Source organism: Triturus cristatus, chromosome 7 (assembly GCF_964204655.1).
Source record: "Triturus cristatus chromosome 7, aTriCri1.1, whole genome shotgun sequence".
NCBI lineage: Eukaryota > Metazoa > Chordata > Amphibia > Caudata > Salamandridae > Triturus > Triturus cristatus.
In genome coordinates, this window is record NC_140590.1 from 146495020 (window position 1) to 146520996 (window position 25977).

General features: G+C 46.6%; 1 protein-coding gene across 1 annotated transcript in view; it reads left to right on the plus strand.

The window, feature by feature from the left end:
- LOC146809065 (B-cell receptor CD22-like) overlaps positions 1 to 25977 on the plus strand; it is a 554422-nt gene that overhangs the window by 519392 nt on the left and 9053 nt on the right. The window contains exon 8 of the mRNA XM_085614284.1: positions 9118 to 9178. Coding sequence (XP_085470410.1) covers positions 9118 to 9178 — 61 coding nt within the window. The remainder of the gene's footprint in view (positions 1 to 9117; positions 9179 to 25977) is intronic.

Consider the following 25977-nt stretch of genomic DNA (forward strand, 5'->3'; position numbering starts at 1 on the left):
TCCAGTTGACGGTTTTCCTCTGAGGAATAACGACGTGTAGTACAGGGCGGAATGTTTTGTAATCATTCACATGCTCCAGAGCTGGGGAGGATGCTACAACTGGCGATGAGGATGGGATACGTAATCCGAATAACGAAGAGTCTTCTCCCAGAGAGCTTGCTGAGGTCCAGCAAACTGCTGGTGCGTGCCACATTCGCCTCAGTCGAAGTGAAGATTGACATTGGTGTATGTCAAAGCGCCACTCCAGCCAGTGCAAAGTTTTCAAAGGAGACGAAGGCCCTACAAAGAATTTTCTTTATCATCAGCAAGAAACCGTCTGGTAAGGTCGTGAAAGAGGTACTGCAGCACAGCACAATGCAGAGCAATAATCCATATGGAACAATAACGCTTAAGGCAGTAACAACCAGGTACAGAGAAGTTCTAAAGGCAGCGACAGTCATATGCAAGGAAGCTACAGAAGAGAAAATAGGTAAATACAGATTGTATTATTGTGCTTAGCAGAAGCTGAGTAAAGTGAGTCATCTGACCTCAGAAGCGAGCCAAGTGAAAGCACAGGAGTTGTGCATACAGAGCCTTTGGTACTTGAAACTAACAAAGCAGAAGGCCCCAGGTGGGTTTCGCACAACTCAATGGTATACAAGAATTTGAAAGTCTCCAATTGCTACAGGAAAAGATGACATATGACATCAGAATAGCTGTGACAACCCTGAAGCAAGCACATTGTTGGGGCTTACAGATGGTATGAATGGTGCAGATCCTAGTGGGCAGCAGACGGTGCTGGACAGGTCCCCATTCTCAACATCAGTGATGTTCCCAACTGGTTAAAACGCCGCCGCATTCCTGAAGCCACCGATACCATGCGATACAGCCAAGAAGCAGAATATTGGCGCCAGATGGACATCCTAGATCAAACGTTTTGGCAGCAAGACTCTTAACAGGCACACAACGTTATGATCACATTTCCCCTTCACTCAGAGCCCTCAACTGGCTCCCTATCGAAGCAAGGATTCAACTGAAAATTGCATGTATAACACACACAACTCTATGCACTACTGGTCCAATAAACTTGCTGAATAGGATCAAGTTATCAGGGGGCTGAAGAATCTCTAGAAATGCTAAATTCCTCATACTAGAACCAGCCAGATTAAAAAAAGGAGACCTTTTGTCGATTATGGTCCAGAATCATGAAACTCCTTTCCACCCTCATCAAGATCAATTACCTCAATCAGGCTTTTCAAGAGTAAAGTCTTACTACCAAAAAGCCAAGTAGCATGAGAGAAATCATCTGAGATACGTATTCACCAGATTCAATACAATATACTATTGTTTTTGCTTGCACTTCAAAACAATACATTGCAACTCTGGTGAAACTGTCATTTACTCTATGCAATATTGCAAGAAACCAGGACCTGTTTGCAATGTCCCCCCACTTTTTGCCCCCATTTTGACTACTAGATGTTGTTTTTCTAACTCTGATTGTGCCCTGGGCTCTGCTAACCAGACCCAGGGCATGTGATCTGATTAAAAGTACATGGCAATTAGGTATAATTACTATTGGTACTGACAACCTACCTGTAAGCCCCTAGTATATGGGTGAACATGTAGGTTTAGCAGCCCAATAGATTTAATGTACTTAGGTGTCCACTACTGTGGTGCCGTATGTCATTTTAAAATCCAGCCCTCCCTTGATGGCTGCTTTTAAAGGTAAATTATGTGCACATTTGACTTTTGAATTGAAGGTACTTCCAAAGTCTAAAACTACCATATTTTACATATGTCACCCCTAAGATCTCCCCTAGGCTTCCCAAGGGGTATGGTGCCTTGTAACTAAACAAGGACATTATAAAATATGTTTTATAAGCCCTGGTGAGGGGGAAACTGCCAATTTAGCTTTCCCCCACTGTAGAAAACTAGCTCCCCAATTTAACATGAGAATAGTTAATCTAAGAATAAATATTGACAGGAATGAGCTAGAAATGTCATTTGAAGACTCAAAATGATAGTTATGATATCGCCGGAAAATTGCCACTGTAAGATTTATAGTAACTATTACAGAAAAGAAGTTATAGAACGTTCTTGTCTGTCAGCCAAAAAAAGCCTTCCAGCTGCTCTCTCCTCATTGGTCAGCCTCTGCTGACCAAAGCCATCTTAATGAGATGTGAAGTGGCCTGCTAGAGAGACAAAGGATTTCCTGTGGGTGGAGAACTACAGCTGCAGAAGGAAAAGGCAGGTTAGGGGTGGAGTGGCCAAACTGGACTTCAAAGGGAGACTGATGCTTTAGCACAGGACAGGCTCACCCCCACATCCTGCACCCCAAGCCACACAGGACCCCCTGTAATTAGAATAGTGAAGGTCATGGAAGGGGAGTGTTAGAGAACCTTAGCCACACCAGTGGGTTGGTTTAGCTAGATCTAACCCTCCAGAAGAGAGCATCTCCGTTTTATATTTTTGAAAAATTGTGTTTTCTGGGGCAAGAATATGTCAGACTTTGGAGGAAGTGGTCATACATGACGGTGGCACTCTGCATCCCATTGGTCAGTGGTCCCCTCTGCTTGATGACCAGGAACACTAACTAAATATAGGACAATTGCCAAGCAACTCAGATCTACTGCCTAAAACAACAAGGAGAAGAAAGACTGCCCTCTTGGAACCCCAATCTGCACCCAGTGGACTGCACTCTGAAGGACTTGATCTGCTGCACAATCTGGTACTACAGCCCAAAGGACTTTGCCTGGCTTCACAAGGATTAAGTAGTGGATTCCTTGAAAGCTACAGGTTACCAGAGCCCACTGGCGGCATCTCTGCCAAGATGTCTCCTTCCTGGAGTGCATCCAGTGGACTTTTAAGGATTTGACCAGGTGCATTGTGGGAATTGTAGTCCCAACACTTCAAGGGCCATCTCAGAGCTTCTCGACCAGTGGATTGGTGATTTGGACACTTTTAACTGACAAGAGGAGCTTCAGGAAGAAGTTCCAGAACTTTGGAGACTTTTAGAGCAACTTTTGTAAAAAAAACTATAAGTTAGGAACATTTTGAGAGTTGTAGACCCCAAGAGGCATACCAAAGCATCTGAACCCTAGGCTGGTGTGTGGACCATTTTCCTGTATCAAGAAACACTCCTGGAAGTAAGAGTAAAAGTTTCTCAATCCCTTGAGCGCTATTTCCTTCAAATTGCTTGTTTCACTTTTAATCTTTAATGGTTAGTATCTCTTGTACCCTACATTGATTTGGTGTCATTTTGGTGTCATTTTAATCTTAAAAATACAACTTTTCTTTAAAAATATGTGTTGGATTTTAATTGCGGGTTATGTTTTACTTATTTAATGTATTGGTGTTTTTAAATGCTTTACAACCCAGTCTCCTGAGTTAAGCCTGCTTGCTTGTTGTCAGCTACCAAGGGTTGAGCAAGGGAATAATTTACTGATTACTTGACTAAAACTTTCATTGTATTTGTGGTCTTATTACTAGTGGTAGGTCCCTACTACTACTAATAAAACACTTTCCAACATTTGGTGTTCAGTAGTGAGGATACGTAATTGTGTTCGAATTACACCATACAGTAAATTAAGTTAAGATCTTTAAAAATCCTTTAATTTGACGTAGAAAAACATTTTTGCTTTTTGAGTTTTCGAAATTTGGCCTAAACAGATGTTTAATTCATCTTTTTGATTTTTCAATTTTTCTTCTATTTCTGATTTGTATGGTTTTTGTTACCCGAAACTAGGGATACCATTAAGCTAGATCAGGCTAACCTGAACAAACTGACCGTGGCAGAGTTTAGGCTTCAGTGTAGGTGCAGGGGCCTACCTAATGGCAACAAGATCAGGAAGGCAGAGTTGATAAGGTCCATTAAGGCCTGGGCACAGGCAACTCCAGAGAGTCAAGGGGTGGGTGAGCCACCAACGACCTCCTAGAGGAAGTGAGATGAGGATAACATGTCCAGTACTTCCAATACCAGGTTTGTACATCCAGTTAGGAGAGATGGCGAGGCACACGCCCACCAGAACCAGAGTTGTCCTTTGAGGAGAGACAGCTGCAGCCTCGGTTAGCTTCCATAGCTCTGGAATGAGAGGAAGTTGGCCCTAGCTGAGAAGAAGGGGGAAAGGAAGGAAGGGAGAGGAAATTGTGGCAGAGACAATAAAGAAGATGCTGTGGTGCCCAGGTGTGGCCAGTTTGCTCTCAGGCTTCCCTAAGGAATAGTTCCCATGTATGTAGGGGGGGCGACATTGAAACATGTCTGACTGCATTTTAAGTGGTCCTTGGGATGAGATGGGTCCACTCTAAATATTGGGATTCACTCCTGTGGGAGTTGATCCCAGTAGCTGTTAGAGTTAGGCTCCTAACTCTAGAGGGGGATGAGGAAAAATCCTACCCACACATGAGGAAATGTCTAGTGAGGAAATTTGGTCTTACACCAGAGCAGTAAGCAGTACAGGGTGAGGTTTAGGGACACCCAGAAAGTAAACACACAGTCCTGCGTGGACTTTGTAGATATCTCAGTGAAGGCACTAGAGCACTGGATTCAAGGTAACCAGGTGAGTACTTATGAGGGGTTGTACAACCTAATTCTTAAGGAGCACATCCTGACTCATTGTGTACACGAGAAGTTGCACCAGTATCTAGTGGACTCTAAGCTGTCTGGGCCCAGAGAACTGAAGGATACAACTGAGAACCCGGGTTTGCAATCAGCACCAGGGTGAAGACTCCAGAAAGTGAAGTTAGGCCCACAAAAGTCAAAAGAGGGAGGTGGTAAGCCCGCCAAAGGGACTCTCTTAGCATCCCAGAACTCTAGGAAGGAGAAGAGTAGACCCCCAACCCCAATCTATTAAACCAGGGTACGGGGACCCAGGGCTGAAAAACGGACTGGAACAACAGGGTGTGCTTTGACTTTCAGCAGTCAGGCCACTTCGAGGGGTGAAACCCAGTGGCGGCTCCTCCGCTATGGCGGAGGAGCGCCGCCTCACTGTTTTTGAGCATTGTAAAGGAAAGGAAATATAAAATGATAATAATTTTGGATTATTATCATTTTATATTTTCTTTGTGGATAGGCGGGGCTGTTATGCTCACAGAGCAGGGCAGGATTGGTTTGCCCACTCCTGACTGCACAATGACTGTTTGCTCAACCCTCTTGGGATGCCCAAACCAGTCATGCCCCCATTCCCTGGTGGAGTGTCGAACCAGGACGCTCAAAACCAATCACAACGCACGTTGTTGTGATTGGTCAGGGGAGCCTGGGTGCTTACCAATCACAACGCAGCATTGCAGTGGTGTGATTTATCAGGGGAGCTTGGCTGCTCTTCCTGTCGCACGTGGAGAGCAGGAGAAAGGAGCAGGGACGCGGGACCCGCCAGCAAGGTAAGTGATTAATTTTCTTTTCCATTGCGCAACTCTGCACCCCCCACTGTGCTTCCTCACCCCCCACGCCCGCTCCACCACCCACGAGTCATGCCGGCCACCACTGCTGAAACCACTTATTCCAAGAAGGTAGATAGCAATGGGCTGTCCAGTGTAGCCCTAGAGGAGTACTCCTAAGATGAGGAGATCCTCTTAGCATTTTGTTGGGAGACATGTCAAGATGGTAAGCTGGTTATCCCTGAGGGTGGGAGTAGACACTTCCACTCCATTCAGGTGAATGAAATCCCTGCCATTGGCCTGTAAGACACATGTGCCAGTCACAATATAGTGAGTGACATGTTAGTGTCCTCAGACATGTATGTGCCAGGAGAGACAAGAAGGGTAGCCCGGAGTGAGGTCACAACTAAACCTGTAGCCATGGTGCCCATAGAATGGGAGGGTACCCTTAGCTGGAATAAGGTAGTAGTCTGTCCAGACTTCCCCTTAGATTATCTCCTGGGCAATGACCTCCCAGAGGTTGGTCTGATCCCAAGTGGGGCATTCTCCCAGGGCGCCTCCCAATCCAAAGTTCGTGAGGAGCCGGTCTGGACAGTTAGGATTCGGGGTCCAAAAGGAAAGATAAAAAGAAGAGGAAAGGTAAGGTACACCACTCTTAAAGAGAGTTCCAGTGAGCCAAGAGTCTTCTGTCCCAGTTAGGGAGACCCCAAAGTTGTCACTGGTGAGGCTTTACCTGACTATAAGGAAGTGCTGAACAGTCTGGCAGCTGTTAGGTAGAAGGGTCCTGTACCTGCCCTGGCAAAAGGGAGAGTGGAAAAAAGGTGTCTGCCAAAGGATGTGTTAGCCCCTCCCCCACTCTAAACTGCAAGAGAAGTTCCAGGAACCCACAGTTGCCCATAAGGCAGCTCAGTCACCTATCAGTAGAGAATGTAGGGTGTGGTTCTGGATTCTGACAGCTGTCATTAGCCTCTGCTGGGTGCTGATCTTCATGGCAGCAGCATACTTGACATGGAAGGCAGACCCCATTGAAAAAAAGTAAGTTAGGCCCTCTGACCCTGTTGGTCATGGTGGGGTTGCTCCAGTGTTGGTTAACCTCTGTGGGTAAGCCAGGTTTTGCCCTAGCAAGATTAGTCATAGAGAGGTGGGCACCTCACTATCCAAACTAAAAAGGGAGGAAGAAAATGAAACAGCTGTGATGAGATTTTAGTTTAAAATGGGTCCTGTTTCTGTAGAGATGGGTCCACTTCCCAGAGGATGTGGCCTTGGCAGGAGGACGTAAGGCATAGTAGGTCCTGCAATTTTACCACCTGGTTTCTCTACTTTCTTCCTCACCTAACGGACCAGAGAAACTCTCCCAGGGTTGGGCTGAGTCTCCTGGGCTGTTGCTAGGGGTGGGGGGGGGGGGGTTGTTTGAGAAACTAGGATCTGTTTGCAGTGTCCCTCCACTTTTTGCCCCTATTTTGACTACTAGATTTTACGGTAATCAGGCATAATTACAATTGATACTGACAACCTACCTTTGAGTCCGTAGTATGTGATAGGGCATGTAGGTGTAGAGGCCCAGTAGATTTAATGCACTTAAGTGTGCACTACTGTGGTGCCTGCTGTCATTTTAAAAGGCAGCCGTGCCTTGTAGGCTGCTTATAATGGTAAATTATATGAAAATTCGACTTTGGAAATAAAGGTAGTTCCAAAGTCTCATTCTATCTTAGATTTGCATATGTCACCCTTGACGTCTCCCCTAGGTGCCTCAATACCTTGTAACTATAAGCAGGGACAATATAAAATATGTCACATAAGCCCTGGTGAGGGAAAAACTGCCAATATCATTTTTCCCCATTGTAGAAAACTAGCTCTATACGCTAACATGGGAGTATTTTATTTAAGTATGAATATTGACAGGAGCAACTAGTAATGTCATTCAAAGACTCAAAATGATAGTTATGATAACTTTAACAACTTGACACGGTTAGATGTATAATAACAATTACAGAAAAGATGTTGCAGCCAATATCCAGCCTTCCAGCTGACCTCGTCTCACTGGCCAGCCTCTGCCAGGCGAAGCCAACTTGGCTTAATGAGGTGTGAAGGGGCCTGCTAGAGAGATAAAAGATTAACTGTGGAGGGAGAACTGCAGCTCCAGAAGAAGAAGGCAGGATGGGGTGGAGTGGCCAAAATGGTTTTCAAAGGGAGACTTACAATTTAGCGCAGCGCAGGCTCACCCTCACATCCTGCACCCCCAGCCACACAGGAGACCCTGTAATTAGATTAGTGAAGGGGCCGGAAGGGGAGTGTTAGAGAATCATAGCCACACCAGTGGGTTGGCTTATCCAGATGTAATCCTCCAGGAGTGAGTTTCTCCATTTTTGATTTTGGAGGAAGTGGTCATACCTGAGGGTGGCACCCTGCATTTCATTGGACAGGGGTGTCCCCATGCTTGAGTCCCAGGAACACTGAATAAATATGGGAGAGTTGACAAGCAACTCAAATCTACTGCCTGAAGCAACACAGAGAAGAACGACTGCCCTCCTAGAACCCTGATCTGCACCCAAAGGACTCCCCTCTGAAGGCCTGCAACTGCTGTACAATCTGGTAACACAGCTCTAAGAACTTTGCCTGGCTTCACAAAGATTAAGGAGTGGACTCCCAGAAAATATACAGGGTAACAGAGCCCAGTAGCATCATCTCCACCAAGAGGCCCCCATCCTGGAGCACGTCCAGTGGTCTTTATTTTAGGATTTGGCAAGGTGCATTGTGGGAATTGTAGTCAACATTCTAAGGGCCATCTCAGAGATTATAGACTCTTGGATTGGTGTTTTTGACATTTTGAACCCACAAGAGGCACTTCAGGCATATGTTCCAAAAGTTTGGAGAATGTTTGGAGCAACTTTTGTAAAATGCTCAATAGGTTGATTAGGTGCATTTTGGAAGTTGTAGTCCCAGACCCCAAGAGGCAAACCAGAGTATCTGAACCCTTGGCAACTGCAATGGACCAATTTCCACTTCTGGTAGTAAGTGTAAAAGTGCTACATTATGGGGGGTCTGAACTTTGGACTTTTGTCGTGGTCCATTGTGACCTTTTTAACCCTTTGAGTGATATTTGCTTCTAAGCGCTAGTTTTACTTTTAATCTTTAAAAATTCATATATCTCGTTCCCTACATTGGATTTTTGTCATTTTGGTGTCCTTTTAGTCATAAACATATATCCTATTTTTATGAATTGGCATCAGATTTGTATTGTGTGTGTTGTGTCTTACGTATATAATGTATTGGTGTTTTTAAATGCTTTACAAACCTGGCCTTAAGTAAAGCCTGCCTGCTCATTGCTAGCTACCAATGGTTGAGCAATGGATTACTTTATTGAGACCTTGACTGACACTTTTGTTGTGTTTGTTGCCTTAATTTGTAGTGGTAGGTCCCTACTTATCACTACTAATAAACCACTTCCCATTAGACATTGTATACGATTAGCTAAACCTGACTCTTCAAATTCTGTGTGCAGCGTATCTTAAGTGACAACTGTCTTTACTGTAACACAACCCTCATCAGCTCTCCTTGTATAGCACTCTGATACCCTGATGGTCATGTCTGCATTTTATAAAACACTATAGATAAATAAATACATTACACAAATAATTCCTTCTCAAGCACACCTATTTTTTCAAAGAGCTAAAATAGTTAGAAAACATGTAATTTTCCAATATCTGTGTTTGATGTAAATATTATTTTGGAAGTACCATTTATATCAATGATTTTCCCTTCCAGTAACAAGAAGAAGAAAAATGTGAACATTTCTAATCAATTGACGCAGTTGTCACATCATGAGGTGAGTGATTCAGAATCTAGTAACGTGATGAAAACCCAGGAAGTTGGTTATCATTGAGGATTCCTTATTTCTTATGAACATTGAATGTAATCATATGTTCTTCTCCTTCTTCATAATAATGATAATAATAATAATAATAATACTAATCATAGTAATGATAATAGTAATAATCGTTATTGTTATTATTATTATAGTTGTTACTATCAGAACTTAGTTACATATGCCTGCTACCCCTCCTGGGTTATAGGCCATCAACCAGGACTCTAAAGCATCTCTGTTCAGGGTACTTCTTTTTTTTTTTTTTTTACATACTTTATTGGTTTTTGTTAATAACGTCATGACAGGTTTATACTGCCTTTAGGTAAATATCATTAGTCCCAAAATGAAGAAACAACAGCAATACATTACATATCGAACAGTATATGTATCCGCAATGGAATCCATGATTAAATGTAAATTTTTCGCAATAGCACTGCTAACAGAGTGGCACACGGTATCAATCTGCATGTCGAAACAACATTCCCCAACCATCCCCCCATGTCCCAATGCCCTTACCCCCTCCCCCCTTCCTACCTGACTCACTCCTGTCCACTCATGTATAAGTATGAAGTACGGTTCTGCTATAGTGTATGTGTATTCTTGCTGCTTTCATGCAGGTGCGCATCCAGGGGAGCTCCAGTACTGCACATACAGCTTAGTATGATGTATGTGGTTGTGGCCCACAGCGTGTCATATTGGTGGGGGTTCTCTGGCTATGAATAGTTCTAGCATTGAATTCCAATCCAGCGAGATCGGCGTCTTCCGTAAGCCCCTACTTTCTTCCCGCTTTGTCGCCGTACTTTTGGCCCTCCCCCATCTGACCAACTCCCCATGCCAGGTAAGTGCCGTGGGGAGCAGAGCGGACTTCCTTCTCATGGTAATTGATCGTTTGTGATCAGCAAGGCAAGGCTAGCGAAGCAGACTTGTACTTTCTGCTTCGCATGGCAGCACCGCACACCCAATACTCAATATGCCACCTTATACCCGACAGCTATTCCCATTACCGTTCCTAAGACCCTTATGATAGTGGCCCAGAAGGTGGACAGGTGCTCGCAGGCCCACAGCATGTGTAGGGGACCGGCGTCGTGTGCAAGACATCGTGGGCATTGGTCCGTCACTTCCCAGTACATTTTATTTAGTCGGTGCAATGTAAGATAAGCCCTATGTAACATCATCATGATAACTTTATTTCGGTCGCAGGACCATAAAAGTACAATAAAATATATACATGTACAAGAATAAGATCATAAATAGAAAAATGTAAATTTAAAAAACAATTATTAAAAAATGAGTTATCATGGTCAGTTAATAAGAAAATAGAAACTGATAGGCCATTACTATGCATTAATAAAACTCATTCGTCTCCTCCACATAGCAAATAGGAAACGGGAAACTGCATAGACAATAAGTGGGTTGGTATCAAAGGTTAGAACTCTTCTAGCTTGAACACATTTTCTGAGGCCCAATATTTTGCACAAGGGGAAAAGCCAGCATTTTCGGGCCGTACTATATGCTGGACAAAAGAACAAAATGTGCGCAACATCTTCTTTGCATGTTTTGCATATTGGGCAGTTGGCCTCGATCAATTTTCCCCAGCTTGATGTAAATACCCCGATTGGGAGGCAACCATATCTTAACTGAGTATAAAGTTTTCTCGCCAGTGGAGGCTGTACTACATCCAAAAATACTTCCAATTTAGGTTCAATTTTCATCAGTAGAAACTCGGAGGTCAACCTGCCCAGAGAAGCTGAGCAGTTTAATCTATTGGAATTAAAAGTCTGACAGCTGCCAGTATCTCAGACCTTTGAGTCCTCATACAGTTAATATCCGGAGTGTCCCAAAGTTGGGGCAGACCGATTTGGTAAAAGGAAGACTTTATATGGAGCAGCCAGGGAATATTCTTACACTTTAGCGTCCCCCAGATTGCACTAAATTCTGCTCTAAAAAATTCAAGCTCAGGGACAGACCAGAGCCTTCTCCAAAAAAGCAGAGGTCGTGCGGCAGCCAAGTCGTTAACGGGAACCAAATCCATATCCAAGCGTAATGGTATTAGAGGCGTACTCTGGGGGATGCCAACCAGGCCACGCATGAAGGCATGTTCCACCTTTTGAAGATTGGATGTATTTGTATGGCCCCACAGTTCTGCAGCGTATAATGCTGTGGACCTAACCTGGGTTTTGTAGATCTCCAATACAGGGGTAACAGGTTTAAAAATAGAAGTTCTGTGAAGTCTACCAATTCCCCCCGATATTTGGGATAGCCTCAAAGAAGATTTTGCCACTTGAGCTTCCCAGGTGAAGTTCTCAGTAAGCGTGACCCCTAGGTATGTGAAGGTCTTGACTCTTTCCAAGGGGACACCCCCCAGTACAGGGTTCGGACGAGTGCGCCTCGGGGGACTGAAGATCATAAACTTGGTTTTCCCCAAGTTGATCTCCAGTCCCCGCGAGGCACAAAAGGTCGCGAACCCATCCAGTACCCGCTGGATGCCCGATGATGTCCGGGATAACAACAGTGTGTCGTCCGCGAACATCAGAGCGGGCACCCGACCAGAGACCAGTCGGGGGGCATCAGTATCCTTGATACTATTTAGTTCATCAATCAATCCATTGACATACAGGCTAAACAGTGTAGGGGCCAATACGCAGCCCTGTCGTACCCCTCGAGTTACAGGGAAGCGTGCAGATAGTTCCCCGTTCTTCCCGCACCTCACCTGTGCAAAGTTCCCTGTGTGGAGGCGAATCAACACATCGAGTAGGTATGGTGGGAGACGAAGGTCCTTCAATGCCATCCAAAGTTTCTGCCTAGGGACCAGATCAAATGCGGCCCGCAGGTCCACAAAGACAAGGTAGAGGCTGCCACCCTCCACTCTTGCTGTTTTCCAAAAGAGGACCTGGAGCCGAAAGATCTGGTCCAAGGTAGATGTGCCAGTTCTAAAGCCGGCTTGTTTTATGGCGGAGTCCATAGTTTGTTCACCTCTATCCAGTCTAGCAGTCTGTTTAATAGAATTCGGCCCAGCAATTTTTGAGTGGAATCCAATAAGCTGATGGGTCTGTAATTGGCTGGGGTTAGTGGGCAACCCTTCTTAAAGATCGGTACAATCTCGGCCCCTAGCCATGTGTCTGGTAATGCAGAACCCATCAGAACCGCATTATACAGTACGGTCAGATAAGGGGCCCAAATTTTGGGTTGGGAGCGGAAAAGGTCCCCCGGGAGCTTGTTGAGTCCTGGGGCTTTGTTTGGGAGCAAGCCCTCAATCACAGATTCTACCTCCTTAAAAGTAATTGAATCTGGATGGTTGCCCTCAGTCCTAACCTGAGGATCCGGTAAACTATTCCCTGTCCAAAGGGCCAAGGGTCCAGGCTGGCTATTTTCAGGTATAGGGTCCGAGGCTGCAATGGTCCCAGGAGATGTTCTATTGTCCTGATCGTAGCACAGGAATGCCCTTGACTCCGGACTTGCATATAGTTCTTTAAAGTGCGCCTCCCCTAGCCATGTGTCTGGTAATGCAGAACCCATCAGAACCGCATTAAACAGTACGGTCAGATAAGGGGCCCAAATTTTGGGTTGGGAGCGGAAAAGGTCCCCCGGGAGCTTGTCGAGTCCTGGGGCTTTGTTTGGGAGCAAGCCCTCAATCACAGATTCTACCTCCTTAAAAGTAATTGAATCTGGATGGTTGCCCTCAGTCCTAACCTGAGGATCCGGTAAACTATTCCCTGTCCAAAGGGCCAAGGGTCCAGGCTGGCTATTTTCGGGTATAGGGTCCGAGGCTGCAATGGTCCCAGGAGATGTTCTATTGTCCTGATCGTGGCACAGGAATGCCCTTGACTCCGGACTTGCATATAGTTCTTTAAAGTGCGCCTCCCAAACTAGAGGGGCGATGTTCGGAACCCCTCACTCTCGTTCGCCACTCGATGCTGAGGTGGCAATAGCCCAGAAGGTCCTAAAATCCTTAGAGAGGAGTGCCTCCCTTAGATCGTTCCACTTGGATTCCTCCCACTCAGTCTTGGCCCTGGTCAACTCCTTCTTGTACAGCAATCTAAAGGCCTTAATAGTAGGTCCATCTTTAGATTTTATAGCTACAAGCATATTCCTCTTTGCGCATTTACAGTCATAGTCATACCAAGGATGTGTTCTGGGCCTTGATTGCCTGGGCTTGAATACAGGATAAAATATCTCCCCGAGGCTCGTAGTCAACCTTCTATGTATGTCAGGAGCCTGCTTAAGAGAGAGAGGACCCCCCATTTCACTTATTAGCGGGATGGCAGTCCGATAAATTTCAGCAAGACGTGTCGTCTGTTCCAGGCACATTGCCCATTTAACCCTTCTTCTATTGTTGGCTATAGTAAGGGGTAATACAGACAGTACTGTGTTTGGCTCTGGGTTGGTTAAGCCAAATGCGCCAGGCTTAAGCGTCAGGAGCAAAGCATTATGATCACTATCTTGTCTTGGAACAACCTGGAAATCTTTAAGCTTATCCCAGTTCTTGGCTTCCAATAAAATGTAATCTATAATGGAAGTACTATTGGGCCTATTAAATGTGGGTAGACCAGAATTAGCATTATCAGACCTTCCATTGCACGCCCATAAGGACTTTGCAAGTGTGAAGGATTTGATTTGTAGTACCAGCTTGGTCCAGGCCTTCACTGGGGTAATAGCAGGGGCCGGAATACACCAGAGCGAGTCTCCCTCATCTTGGTTGTCTAGTTCGGGGAAACTCAAGGGTTCGAACTGGCAGTTAAAATAGCCTCCCACAATTATTGTAATTAAGGGATCGAGTGATTGGATGAGGAGATCAAGAGCAATAAAAGTGCTTGATTCATTTCCATTTGTAGTAGGCCTGGAGTAAATATTAATGATGGCCACACGTGACTTATCAGATGAAGTTAAAAGGACACATTGAATATCAGGCGAGTTAGTTTCAAGCTGAGCGGCCCGTAGTCCTAGGTGTGTACCTACCCAGATGGATAACCCGCCCGAGGGGCGACCCTTACCCCTTGAAATAGCAGAGATATCAAAGGTTGCAAAACCTGGACATTCACTCCTTTCCAGGGCCCAAGTCTCTTGCATCAAACAGATGTCATGTTTTGTCCACTCTGGGTCAAGTAATTTATTCTTGAGTCCCGCGATGTTCCAAGAAAGTATCTTGATAGACCCTTCCATCACTCTATCTGCACCATAATCAGACCCCTGCTCTTTTAGGGGGCTCAGATCACAGCAACACTGTTATCCACCAACCCACCATCGATAGGACAAGGATAATCACCAATAGGTTGGGTGAGTGTATTCTGCCCAGGTCCAGATCCATCCGTACAGTCCCTATTACTCAATTTCAAAACAGAAGTTTCAATCTGGGCCAGTCAGTCAACTTCTTCCAGGACGCTGAACCTGTTCCAATGGGCGTACGACTGCAAAGGCGGGATGGGGATTAAGGGATGCACTACAGGTGGCTTCCATTGCCGAGTCCCACTAGATGGCAAAGGGTGATTCCTACCATAGTGAATAAAGGTCTGATTATAATTCGAGGTGGGATAAAAATAAGACAAATGGAGAGGCAATATCTGGGAGTTCCGCCACATGGAAGATTTGCATATATAATCCACTGCGGCAGGATCCCTGAAGTTTATTGTTATAGCATCCCCTGCCACTGTTTTAGGACCCCTTCCAATCCACTCTATTCTTCATACCGCCAAGATTTCCCCCGAAACGTTAGGAGGAAGGGGTCTGTTTATACTTAGCCACTGAATACATTTATTCTTAAGGTCAATCTCAAATTCTTTTTTCCCCTCTCTTAGAGCTGGAACACCCGCTAGGACAACCACATAAGGTAAAGCTTCTGGGGGCAGATTTATTGTAGGCAGCTGGAAGGGATCTGCCCTACACTGGGCAGGTCTCATTGGCAGGGTTGTAGTACTTTTTCCAGGGACTTCAACCTCCTTAGGGTGTAGACTAGAACTATCGGCTTGGGCCCTTGGGGTCAGGGTGGAATGACCTTTATTTTTGGCAATAGAGGGAGGTGGTGGCATAGCAGTTATAGGGTTAGGGATGGTAATTGTACTCCCTAAAATTGTGTTCTGGGCCACTGAAATGTCAACAGGATCGGCCCCCAAGTTACTAGAAGCAGAAGATACCAACTTTTCAGAAGGGATTATTAACTTTGTTGTTCCCACTGCCTTATTATTTAGAATGGTAACAATTCTGTCCAATTTTGACGTTAAAGGTTTAATGTGTGCAACAATGGTCTGTTCCAGGCATGCCTGTAAATCCGCCACCATGTTTGTGACCCAGCATGGCACCCCTGGATGGGAATTCAGGGTGCTATCCAGTGGGGTCACCAAGTTATGATTATGGTTGGCCGGCGTTTTTTTACCCTGCTTTCTAGCTTTTTTAGCGAGACTATTTTTCCTCAGCTTAGAGTCTAACTTCCCCGATTTCGAAATTAATGCAGGGGAAGAGGGGGTCAGGGTAGCATAAGAGTCCACGACGATGCTAGGGAACTCCTTTGTAACCTGCCCCAACTCCGCACCACTTAATGGTTCAGAAAGCATCTGAGAGCATGGCAGCTCAGCAAAAGAGGGTGCGAGGAAAGAATCAGGGACCGTAGGGTCATAGTTAGTACAGAACAGTCCCCTTCAAAGTCTTGCAAGCATATAGTAGGTGTGAGAGATAATCTTCTTTCAGTATTTTCAATTGCGGTGGCCACAACTCCAATTGTTTGTTGTAACATTTCGTCGATGGCCGTAAGTGTAGGTAGGGGTTGGGGAGCGGCTGCATGTAATCTGGTATTTGGGCGAGTCACAGGATGCTTAGATATTTTCCCCGGTTTGCTCGTCATCTTTTTAGCAAGGATATCTTAGGAGCCAGAGAGCAGATACAATTGCAATGTCAGGTCAGAGCCCAGGGCAGTGTGGTATGGCACAAGGATCAGATTTGTGCTAATCCAGTCAATGCATAAAAGCAACGGCTACGTATGAACCAAACAGGGTACCTTCGTGTGGTAAGACCCAGCGAACACGATTCCAAGGTCCTCGGGGAGAAGGTGAAAGGGGAGTGGCCTAGCCCAGCCTCGACCAGCCCCGGACGGCCACAGACGGCCCGCCCTTTGCCCGGGCTTAGCCCGCGCGCGGACCCGCGACGCGAGGAGTGAAGCTGTTTCTAAAGCGCCTCCTGGCGCGAGAGTTGGTGACGCTGCTTCCGGGGTTGGGCTGCCAGGGAAGCTGGGAGTGGTAGTTGCCTCCCTCCCTCCTCACTGCGGCCGCGATGATCCCAAATGCGGCGGCGGGAGGGGAACACAAACGGAAGCTGCACAGGGACGCCAGATGAGGAAGAACAAGGTAGGCGCAGAGTTCGCGTTAGGACCAACAGGCTAGCTGACACCCCAGCTCTTATCCACCTCGCCTTGCTTTACTGCTTCCTTACTTCCTTGCTACTCCATCAAGCTGTTTGACAAGACACGCTCCTTTCCGTTATGCTGGCTCAGCTCAAGCCCGGTTGCGGATACGGGTACTGTTATTGAGCTCTCAACTAGTGCTTCATCATTCTCTGCTTTCTAGACTGCTCCGATGTCAACAATTCACTGCCTCTGATTTTACGCGCCCTCCACTCAGGCATGCTTACGTTCACGCCGTTTAGGCTCACCAGCTCAGCTCAGCTCAACCTCAGCCCAGCCCAACCTGACACCCAGTGCAGGGCAGGGCAGGGAGCAGGGAGCAAGCGGGCGAGAGAAATCACCAGAGCCGGGGGCCGCAGCTGGACTGGTGCTAGGACCGCAAGAACTGCAGGATCCGCCGGGTCCGCCGAAGCAAGGAACAAGGAGCGATAGGCAATGAGCAAGGAGCGTACGGGGAACGGGAGGACAGAAACTGAACGTCTGCCACTCCAACCCGTTCAACCCGGCTCGACTTGGCTCCGCTTGTCTCCACTCACCGCTCACGCCTCTCGCCTCTCGCCTTACACGTCTCGTCTCTCGCCTCTTTGTAGATCAAAACCTGGATCAAACCCGGCGACGATTCTGCGATGACTCTGCTCCGCTCCGGCGGCAGCGGCGGCTCTGCGAAACGCGGGAAACAGTGAAACAGGGAAGCTCCTCCCAACTGGTTGGAGGTAAATGTGTAGAGACACTGGGAACAGTAAGAATTTGAATTTAGTATTGTGGGACACCTTCTTGGGGAATCCCATTCTTTGTCTGACAATTCCCTCTCAATGGCAGCAGTCCACTTTGCTCTAAGTGCCTCTAAGGAGGTTGCTGCATGGCAGCGAATACCCATATAAATCCATCGAGTCAGGTGACGTCTATTACCCATGAGGTATAGTGGATGCACTAGCTCGTGTGTGGGGGGCTCTATATTATCTAGTGTCCAATGCTTATTGATGTATTTAGAAATGCTTGCATGCAGAATATAGAGGGATCATGGAACACCCTGTTCCCTAACGAAGTTCTCGTGGTCTAGTAACATACTTTCTCTGAACAATGATGAAACCAGTGCAACTTTAACCATCGTGTAATCGCTTTGGGGTGGTGGGTACAGTGCTCTGTAGCGTCCCCAAGACCGGGGGCAGCATGGTTGCAATACAACTGTCCAGACCACGGCCAATCACAGGATTGGAAGAGCATAGTGAGGCCAAGAGGTCGTGAAAGTCAGCGCTCCATCTATCTCCAGGTACATTCAGGTCAGTCTTGGTGTCTGGATAGGGAGGAATCCCAGGTAGTCATTCACCAATTGCGGGGTAATGGAAGAGAGCAAAACTGTTGTCTGAGTCCGATTGTAGATTAGTGTCTTCAAAGGAGTCAGCCGAGGAGAGAGGGTCCCGTTCATTGAGCGCTGCTGTTGTAAGTAGTGCTGACTTTTGACTCGCCATGACTTGTTTTAGAGATGGGTTTTTCTTCGTCCCCATTCGGTTTGTTTTCTTTCACCGCACTTTACCCCCTTGTGATGATTGTGACCATTTGACTGGTGTTTTGGGTCGATCCCTGCGAAGCGCGAGCGGAAACATGACTGCCACCAATTTAGTAGCTTCCTCTGGGTCCCCAAAGAATACAATTTCTGCTTGTGCATGATTTTGAGTCAGGCTGGAAAAAACAAGGCATATTTGAGGTTGAGGGCCCTGAGCTTCTTTTTGAATTCTTCATAGGAGGTCCTTTGACATTGGACCGCCATCGTAAAGTCTGGGTAGAGTGAAATCCGATGGTTTTCTAATAGGATAGGGGACTTCTCTCTGGCTGTGCGGAGTAAGGTATCACGATCTTTCTAATTAAGTATTCAGGCAATCATAGGTTGGGGAGGCGCTCCAGAAATCGGTTTTCTCGTTGGGATTCTATGTGCCCTTTCAACACTGAAGAGGTCTGTCAGCCGTTCAGGACCAGCGTGTTGCGCAACCACTGCTCTATGAAACCTGTTGGATCTGTCCCCTCGCAGCATTCCGGCAGTTCAACAATACGAACATTGTTTCTGCGCAACTGGCCCTGCGTCTTCAATCCTATTCTGAAGGCTGGCCACCTGCCTACACTGCTCCAGCTGTTCTGTGCAAGCCTTATGTTTCTGCATCAATTCAGTGAGGAGTTCTTCATTGCTTTTCACGGTGGTGGTAAGCTTTTCATGGTCGACTTTTAACAGTGTAAAGCCCGTCGTGAGTGTGCCTATTTGTTGCTCAATTGCCTTCTGCGACTCACGGACCTCCTGGAAAAATAATGCCCAGTTTATCTCGAGGAGCCTCCATAGCCGTTGGTGGTATACAGTCTGTGGCAGGTACATGGGCTGCATCCTCTTGTCCACTGTGGTCTGCACCCCCCAGTATAGGAGGGTCAGGTTGCTTCACCTTTGTGTGACCCATCTCAGGCTGTGCCGTGACCCCAGTGTCCGCAGGTGTGGGCTAGGCGAGGGGGGTGGTGGAAATAAAATGCTTCCCCTGTCTGTTGGGTACTCCTTCAGTACACCAACCTAAGCAGGCAGCAAGAGATGGTATACGTTGTGGCGCTGGCCCTCCTTTACTGTAACTTTACCGCCTTATAAGTAGAGAGCCAACACAGTGAAATTCCAGCGACGACCCCCCTGTTGCAGCCTCGCTTCAGGGACTCATGGTCATGCTGCTCTTTGTTTTGGAAGGCTCAGTCCATCCGCCTCCCTTGACCCTCTGCCTCCCAATCACAAGGGGGGTACTGACCCTGCTGGGGACCACCAGAGCTCAGGTCCACCTCTGCACGGTTCTTTCATTCCAGTGCCTCCAACCATGGCAGGGGATGGGGGAACTACCAGCCTGCTGGAATCGTTTGGTTCGGGCCACCGCCTAAGCTGGGGACTCTAGATGCCACTAGGGTTGAGGCTGTTGGCAGATGGCTGACATGCAGGGGAGGCGACCCTCCCTCTTTACCAGGTACCTGGTTCATCCTGTGCAGCTGGGAGGAAGGTTTGAAGACTCATGTGGTCCCTCCTGGTCCTCCAGCTCCACCATGCTTCGGCATCCGCCTACAACCTCAGATCAGATGTGACAATCCGCTGAATTTAAGCATATTACTAGCTGAAGGAAAATAAACTAACCAGGACTCCCTCTGTAATTGCGAGTGAAGAGAGAAGAGTCCAGTGCCGGATCCCAACCTGGCAGTGGGCGCAGGAAATGTGACATACAGCAGACCGACTCCTCAGCATTGCTCAGGGGGCCAAGTCCTTCTGACTGTGGCTCACCCCACAGACTGTGTTAGGCTGGCAGCAGCATTAAGCCCTCCGGGTTTGAGTCTTATAGTAGGCGGGTTGCTGGGGAATTCAGTCCAAAGTGAATGGTAAACTCCATCTCAGGCTAAATACGGCATGAAATCGATAGCCAACAAGTACTGTAAGTAAAAATTAAAAAGAACTTTGAACACAGAGAATAAATCAATGCAGAAGGTCGGTCGCCTGGGAGGGCAGATCCCCTCTGTGGGACTGCGGCTGAGGCTCCCCTGAGGGGTGCATTTCCTCTGTGACGGTGTGCCGCAACTGGCCTCAGGGTGACAGGTGACTCTATGCACTTTACAATCTGAGGCACCCTTGCCTACAGACCTTCGGGACCCCGCCTACCCTTTTGCAACACTCCTATCATGATTTGACTTGAATCTGTACATCTTCCTAGGAGACCTCAACTTTCACCTTGACAACACCAACAACACCAACATGTCTGACCTACTACAAAGTATGGCTAACCTCAGACTACCCACATCGCAGGACACATACTCAACCCTATCTTTGCAGCCAGCAACAGAGTAAAATACACCCATTCTGAAGAGGTCACCTGGACTTACCACTATGGTGTCCACTTTGTCATCGCCGGAACCTCTCAACACCTGGTCCAAACTTTCAGAACAATGTTGTACCAACACCCTTAACTCCCACCTACCCACCAACACCAAGGACACAGAACAAGCAGTGAACAACTTCACAAACTGGATCTAAGCAAGCACTGATGAAGTACCCCGAGGAAACCTACCAAGACCAGGAAACAAACATGACACCCAAACTGGTTCATGAAAGTACTCAAAACCCAGAAACGCAACTGCACACAGACTGAAAGAACATGGCGTACCAGTAAGACCCTCAAGGATTACATATGCTTCAAAACTGCCCTCAACTGCTACCACCACCTCCTCAAAAACACCAAGAACACGCCCTGGCCACCCACATCAATGACAGCTCCAACAACAGGTAGCAATTGTTCAATATAGCCAAGGGATTCACCACCCCTTCAGCAACAGAAAACAACATCATACCCTTGCAAGATCTCTGTGATGGCTTTGCAGAATATTTCCACAAAAAGATTAGTCTACCAAGTCTTTGCATCCCAACTACCTGCCACAGACAGCATCAACTTCCTCATGCTGACTGATGCCCACTCACACCAGATGACCTTGTGGAACCCCCTCACTGAGAAGGAAATGGCAACTGTCATGTAATCCATCTACTCCGGAGCCCATGCAGACCCCTGCTCCCACCATGCTTTCAACCTTGGCAATTAACTCATCAGCAAAGAACTCACCAAGGTCCTCAATTCCTCAATCCCCACAGCCCACTTCCCATAGAATTGGAAACACGCTGATGTTAAGCCTTTGCTGAAGAAGCCATCTTCCGATCCAGGAGAACATAAGAATACTGTCCCATCTCTGTGCTCCACTTCCCAGCCAAGGTTATTGACAAGGGAATCAACATACAGCTCACCAGATATCTGGGGAACCATGACCTCCTGAACCCCTCCTAATCTGACTTCAGAACAACCCACATTACCAAGACATCTCTAGTCACAGCCACAGATGACATCGGAATGCTGCTAGACCAGTGAGAAACAGTGGCCCTCATCCCACCACACACTGATCAACAGGCTCCACACGATCAGAATCCAAGGAGCAGCTCTCAATTGGATCGCATCACACCTCACAGGAAGAACACAGAAAATCATCCTCCCTCCCTACTCCTCGCTCCCTAAGAACATCACCTGTAGTGTACCTCAAAGTTAATCCCTCAGTCCAACCCTCTTCAACACATACATGACACACCGGGCCAACGCACTCAATATCAACTCCTACGCCAACAACAACCAACTCATCCTCTCTCTGACTAACAATCCAAGAACCATCAAAGACCAGTTCCAAAGATGCATGAAGGATATTGCTGACTCGATGAACAACAACTGTTTCAAATGCAACTGACAAGACAGAAGTACTCCTCTTTGGGAAAGGCAAGGACACACACTGGAGCAACGAACAGTGACCCCTGGAGCTAGGCCTACACCCATACCCACCGAACACGCCCGCAACATCGCCATCATCCTCTACAGCCACTTATCCATGAAGAAGACAATCTGCACCATCTCCACTACCTGCTCCTCACGCTCTGAATACTCAGGAAGGGTTTTAGATGGCTCCCGACCAACACCAGGCAAGCTGTGGTGGCTCTTGTCACCAGCAGACTCGACTACGACATCTCCCTCTACATAGGAATAACAGCCCAACTCATGATCAAACTCCAGACAATCCAGAATACAGTGGTCAGGCACATCCTCGACCTCCCCAGATAGACACACAAACCTCTCACCTCCGGAAACTCCATTGGCTACCAGGCATTAGAGATGCCAGTACAAGCTGCTCACCCAGGCATACAAGGCACTACAAATGGAGGACTTGCATACCGAAACCAAATTGTAACCATTCACCAGCCCACAAGAAAACTCAGATCTGGATACCTTGCCTTAGCTGCCACCCATCGCATCCACCAGACAAATAGCGGAGGCCGCCCCTTCTTCGATATGCCGGCCAAGACCGGCAAAGACCTCCCCTTGCACCTCAGAACATCACCATCAATCCAGCAATTCAGGAAGGTCCTCAAGACCTGGATGTTCAGCCAATAAGAGAACAGGCAGCATGATCCAACTGCTCCTCAAGACCATCAAGGGTGAAGCAGCTGTGCTCTACAAATCCTGATTGATTGATTGAGTGTTACAGCCCTCCCTGGCAGCATCTTTGCTGTGACAGCAGGACCAAGAACATTCCACCGCCTCTGTGCCCTGCCCTCAGCACTTGCTCCCGCCCTGTCAGGGTGCACCGGGGTGGGGAAGGAAGACAAGCCCCCCTGCTCCCAGTGCAACTGTCGACTGAAGCAGACTGTTCTCAGTGTGCACCCAACTGCGTCATGCTGCTGGTTGGGGAGGCCCACATCAGACTCCAGAGGTATGTGGCGATATCAGTTACCCATCTGACTCACCTTGAGACATTGACCAAGGAGTCTAACATGTGGGCAAAACCCAGTAGGGCACCTTGGCTGAGGTGGGATCCCGCTGCGAAGCCAGAGGCGGGCACACCAGTGTCCGACTCACCCACTCCATTTGGGAGGTGAGGCATGAGCAGGCGTGATAGGACCTGAAAGATAATGAGCTATGCCTGGGCAGTAGGAAGCCAGAGGAAACTCTGGTTGAGGTCCGTAGCGGTCCTGATGTGTAAATCAATCAACCTGGATATGGGGAGAAACATTAATCAATCCATCTAGTAGCTGGTTCCTTCCAAAGTTTCCCTCAGGATAGCTGGCGCTCTGAACCCCCAGTTTTAGCTGGTAAATGATTAGAGGTCTTGGGTCTGAAACAACCTCAACCTATTCTCCAACTTTAAATGGGTAAGAAGCCTAGCTCGCTGGCGTGGAGCCGGGCATGGAATGAGGGGGAACAACCTTTACAACGCAACTTTTACAACGCACTACCTTTACAACGCATTTTTTACAACGCATAATCCATTACAACGCATGACATTACAACGCATGACACTACAACGCATTTTTAAAAACTACCTTTATAACGCATTCCATTACAACGCATACTACCATTACAACGCATACCATTACAACGCATAATATTACACTACACTATCCAACACTTACCCTACTGTTGCACCCCCTGGAGTTAGAATAGTAATTTTTACCCCTATACTATCCAACACTTACCCTACTGTTGCACCCCCTGGAGTTAGAATAGTAATTTTTACCCCTATACTATCCAACACTTACCCTACTGTTGCACTCCCTGGAGTTAGAATAGTAATTTTTACCCCTATACTATCCAACACTTACCCTACTGTTGCACCCCCTGGAGTTAGAATAGTAATTTTTCCCCCTATACTATCCAACACTTACCCTACTGTTGTACCCCCTGGAGTTAGAATAGTAATTTTTACCCCTATACTATCCAACACTTACCCTACTGTTGCACCCCCTGGAGTTAGAATAGTAATTTTAACCCCTATACTATCCAACACTTACCCTACTGTTGCACCCCCTGAAGTTAGAATAGTAATTTTTACCCCTATACTATCCAACACTTACCCTACTGTTGCACCCTCTGGAGTTAGAATAGTAATTTTTACCCCTATACTATCCAACACTTACCCTACTGTTGCACCCCCTGGAGTTAGAATAGTAATTGTTACCCCTATACTATCCAACACTTACCCTACTGTTGCACCCCCTGGAGTTAGAATAGTAATTTTTACCCCTATACTATCCAACACTTACCCTATTGTTGCACCCCCTGGAGCTAGAATAGTAATTTTTACCCCTATACTATCCAACACTTACCCTACTGTTGCACCCCCTGGAGTTAGAAAAGTAACTTTTACCCCTATACTATCTAATACTTACCTTAAATGCAATTTAATATTATGCGTTGTAATGGTATGCGTTGTAAAGGTAGTATGCGTTGTAATGGAAATGCGTTGTAAAGGTAGTTTTTAAAAATGCGTTGTAGTGTCATGCGTTGTAATGTCATGCGTTGTAATGGATTATGCGTTGTAAAAAATGCGTTGTAAGTGTATGCGTTGTAAAAGTGTGCGTTGTAACGACATACATCCTGGAATGAGAGTTCCTATAGGGCCATATTTGGTAAGCAGAACTGGTGATGTGGGATGAACTGAATGCTGGGTTAAGGCACTCGATGCTGACACTTATCAGACCCCAGAAAAGGTGTGGTTGATATAGACAGCAGGACGGTGGCCATGGAAGTTGGACTCCACCAAAGAGCATGTAACAACTCCCCTGCCGGATCAACCTGCCCTGAAAATGAATGGTGATGTAGCATCAGGCCCATACCCAGCCATAACGATAACGCAAACTTTCCTGGAGAAGGCAGTGGGAACCCCGGGGAGATTTCTCTTTCCTTTGTGAAGTGCAGGGGGCCCTGGAATGCGTTCTCCCCGAGAGAGGGGGCCAAACTTTGGAATGCGTCATGGTTCCGGAGATATTCGTTGAACTCCCGCTGGTCCTTGAAAATCCAGTGTAGATGGTGTAATGACCAGTGGAATCCAACTGTTTAATTAAAACAAAGTATCACAAAGCCCTGAGTCAGGTGATGACGCAATGTGATTTTTGCCCAATGTCACAAAGAAGAAATTCAATGAGGCTCAGGTAAATGGCGGGAATAACTATGACTCTCTTAACTTCTTCTAAGCCGTAGTGGCCTTTATCTCCAAGTGGTCTCACTGGTAACTATCTCTATTCCACAATGCTCTTTGAGGAGAGGTCTAAAGAGATAGGCTTACAAGATTCTATTATGACTGTAAGCATTATAGAGATGTGGAGCAGCAGCCAGGGCAACTGAGATCAGAGCACAGGGTTCACAGTTCGATTCCCAGCGCAGCCCAGCACCCTGTGACTCTGAACAATAGCTTGCTTAATTTCGCTGACAGCATCCAGCGTTCTGTGACTCTTAGGTGTGATTAGTTCACACTTTAGAAATACCAGTTATCGTGAGAAATGACGATGCTAACGATCACAATTCCAGATGGAGTAGTTCCTGGAGATTAAAAACCCTGCTAAATTGGCGAAAGGAGGTGCTGTCTTTTCCACAAATCATTAATCTCCTTACCATTTTTGTCATTTCAACACCCAATTCTAACAACACACCCTGTTCACCCTCCATACTAAAAAAAGGTGAGGTACCTCTAGATCTCAGTAAAAGCATTGAATTTTTAGCTTCTTCAGCCAAGAGTGACACTGTTGCATTGAGACTTGAAAATTACCTGACGTTTATGAGGTCAGCGAGAAACTCAATAACAAGAAAAGTGATTTCCCCAAATAAGTCACTTACTGGAAATATCCCAATGATAAATACAACTGTGATTTATGTGGAGGCATAATGGGAACTTTCAAAGAGCTTAGAAACTGTGTCTCCATTAAGCATAAAGGATTCCACCTATAAACATATTGTTCAAAATGTAAGCCGAATTCCACAGCATTGTAGGCCACTAGTCGAAATGCAAAGTT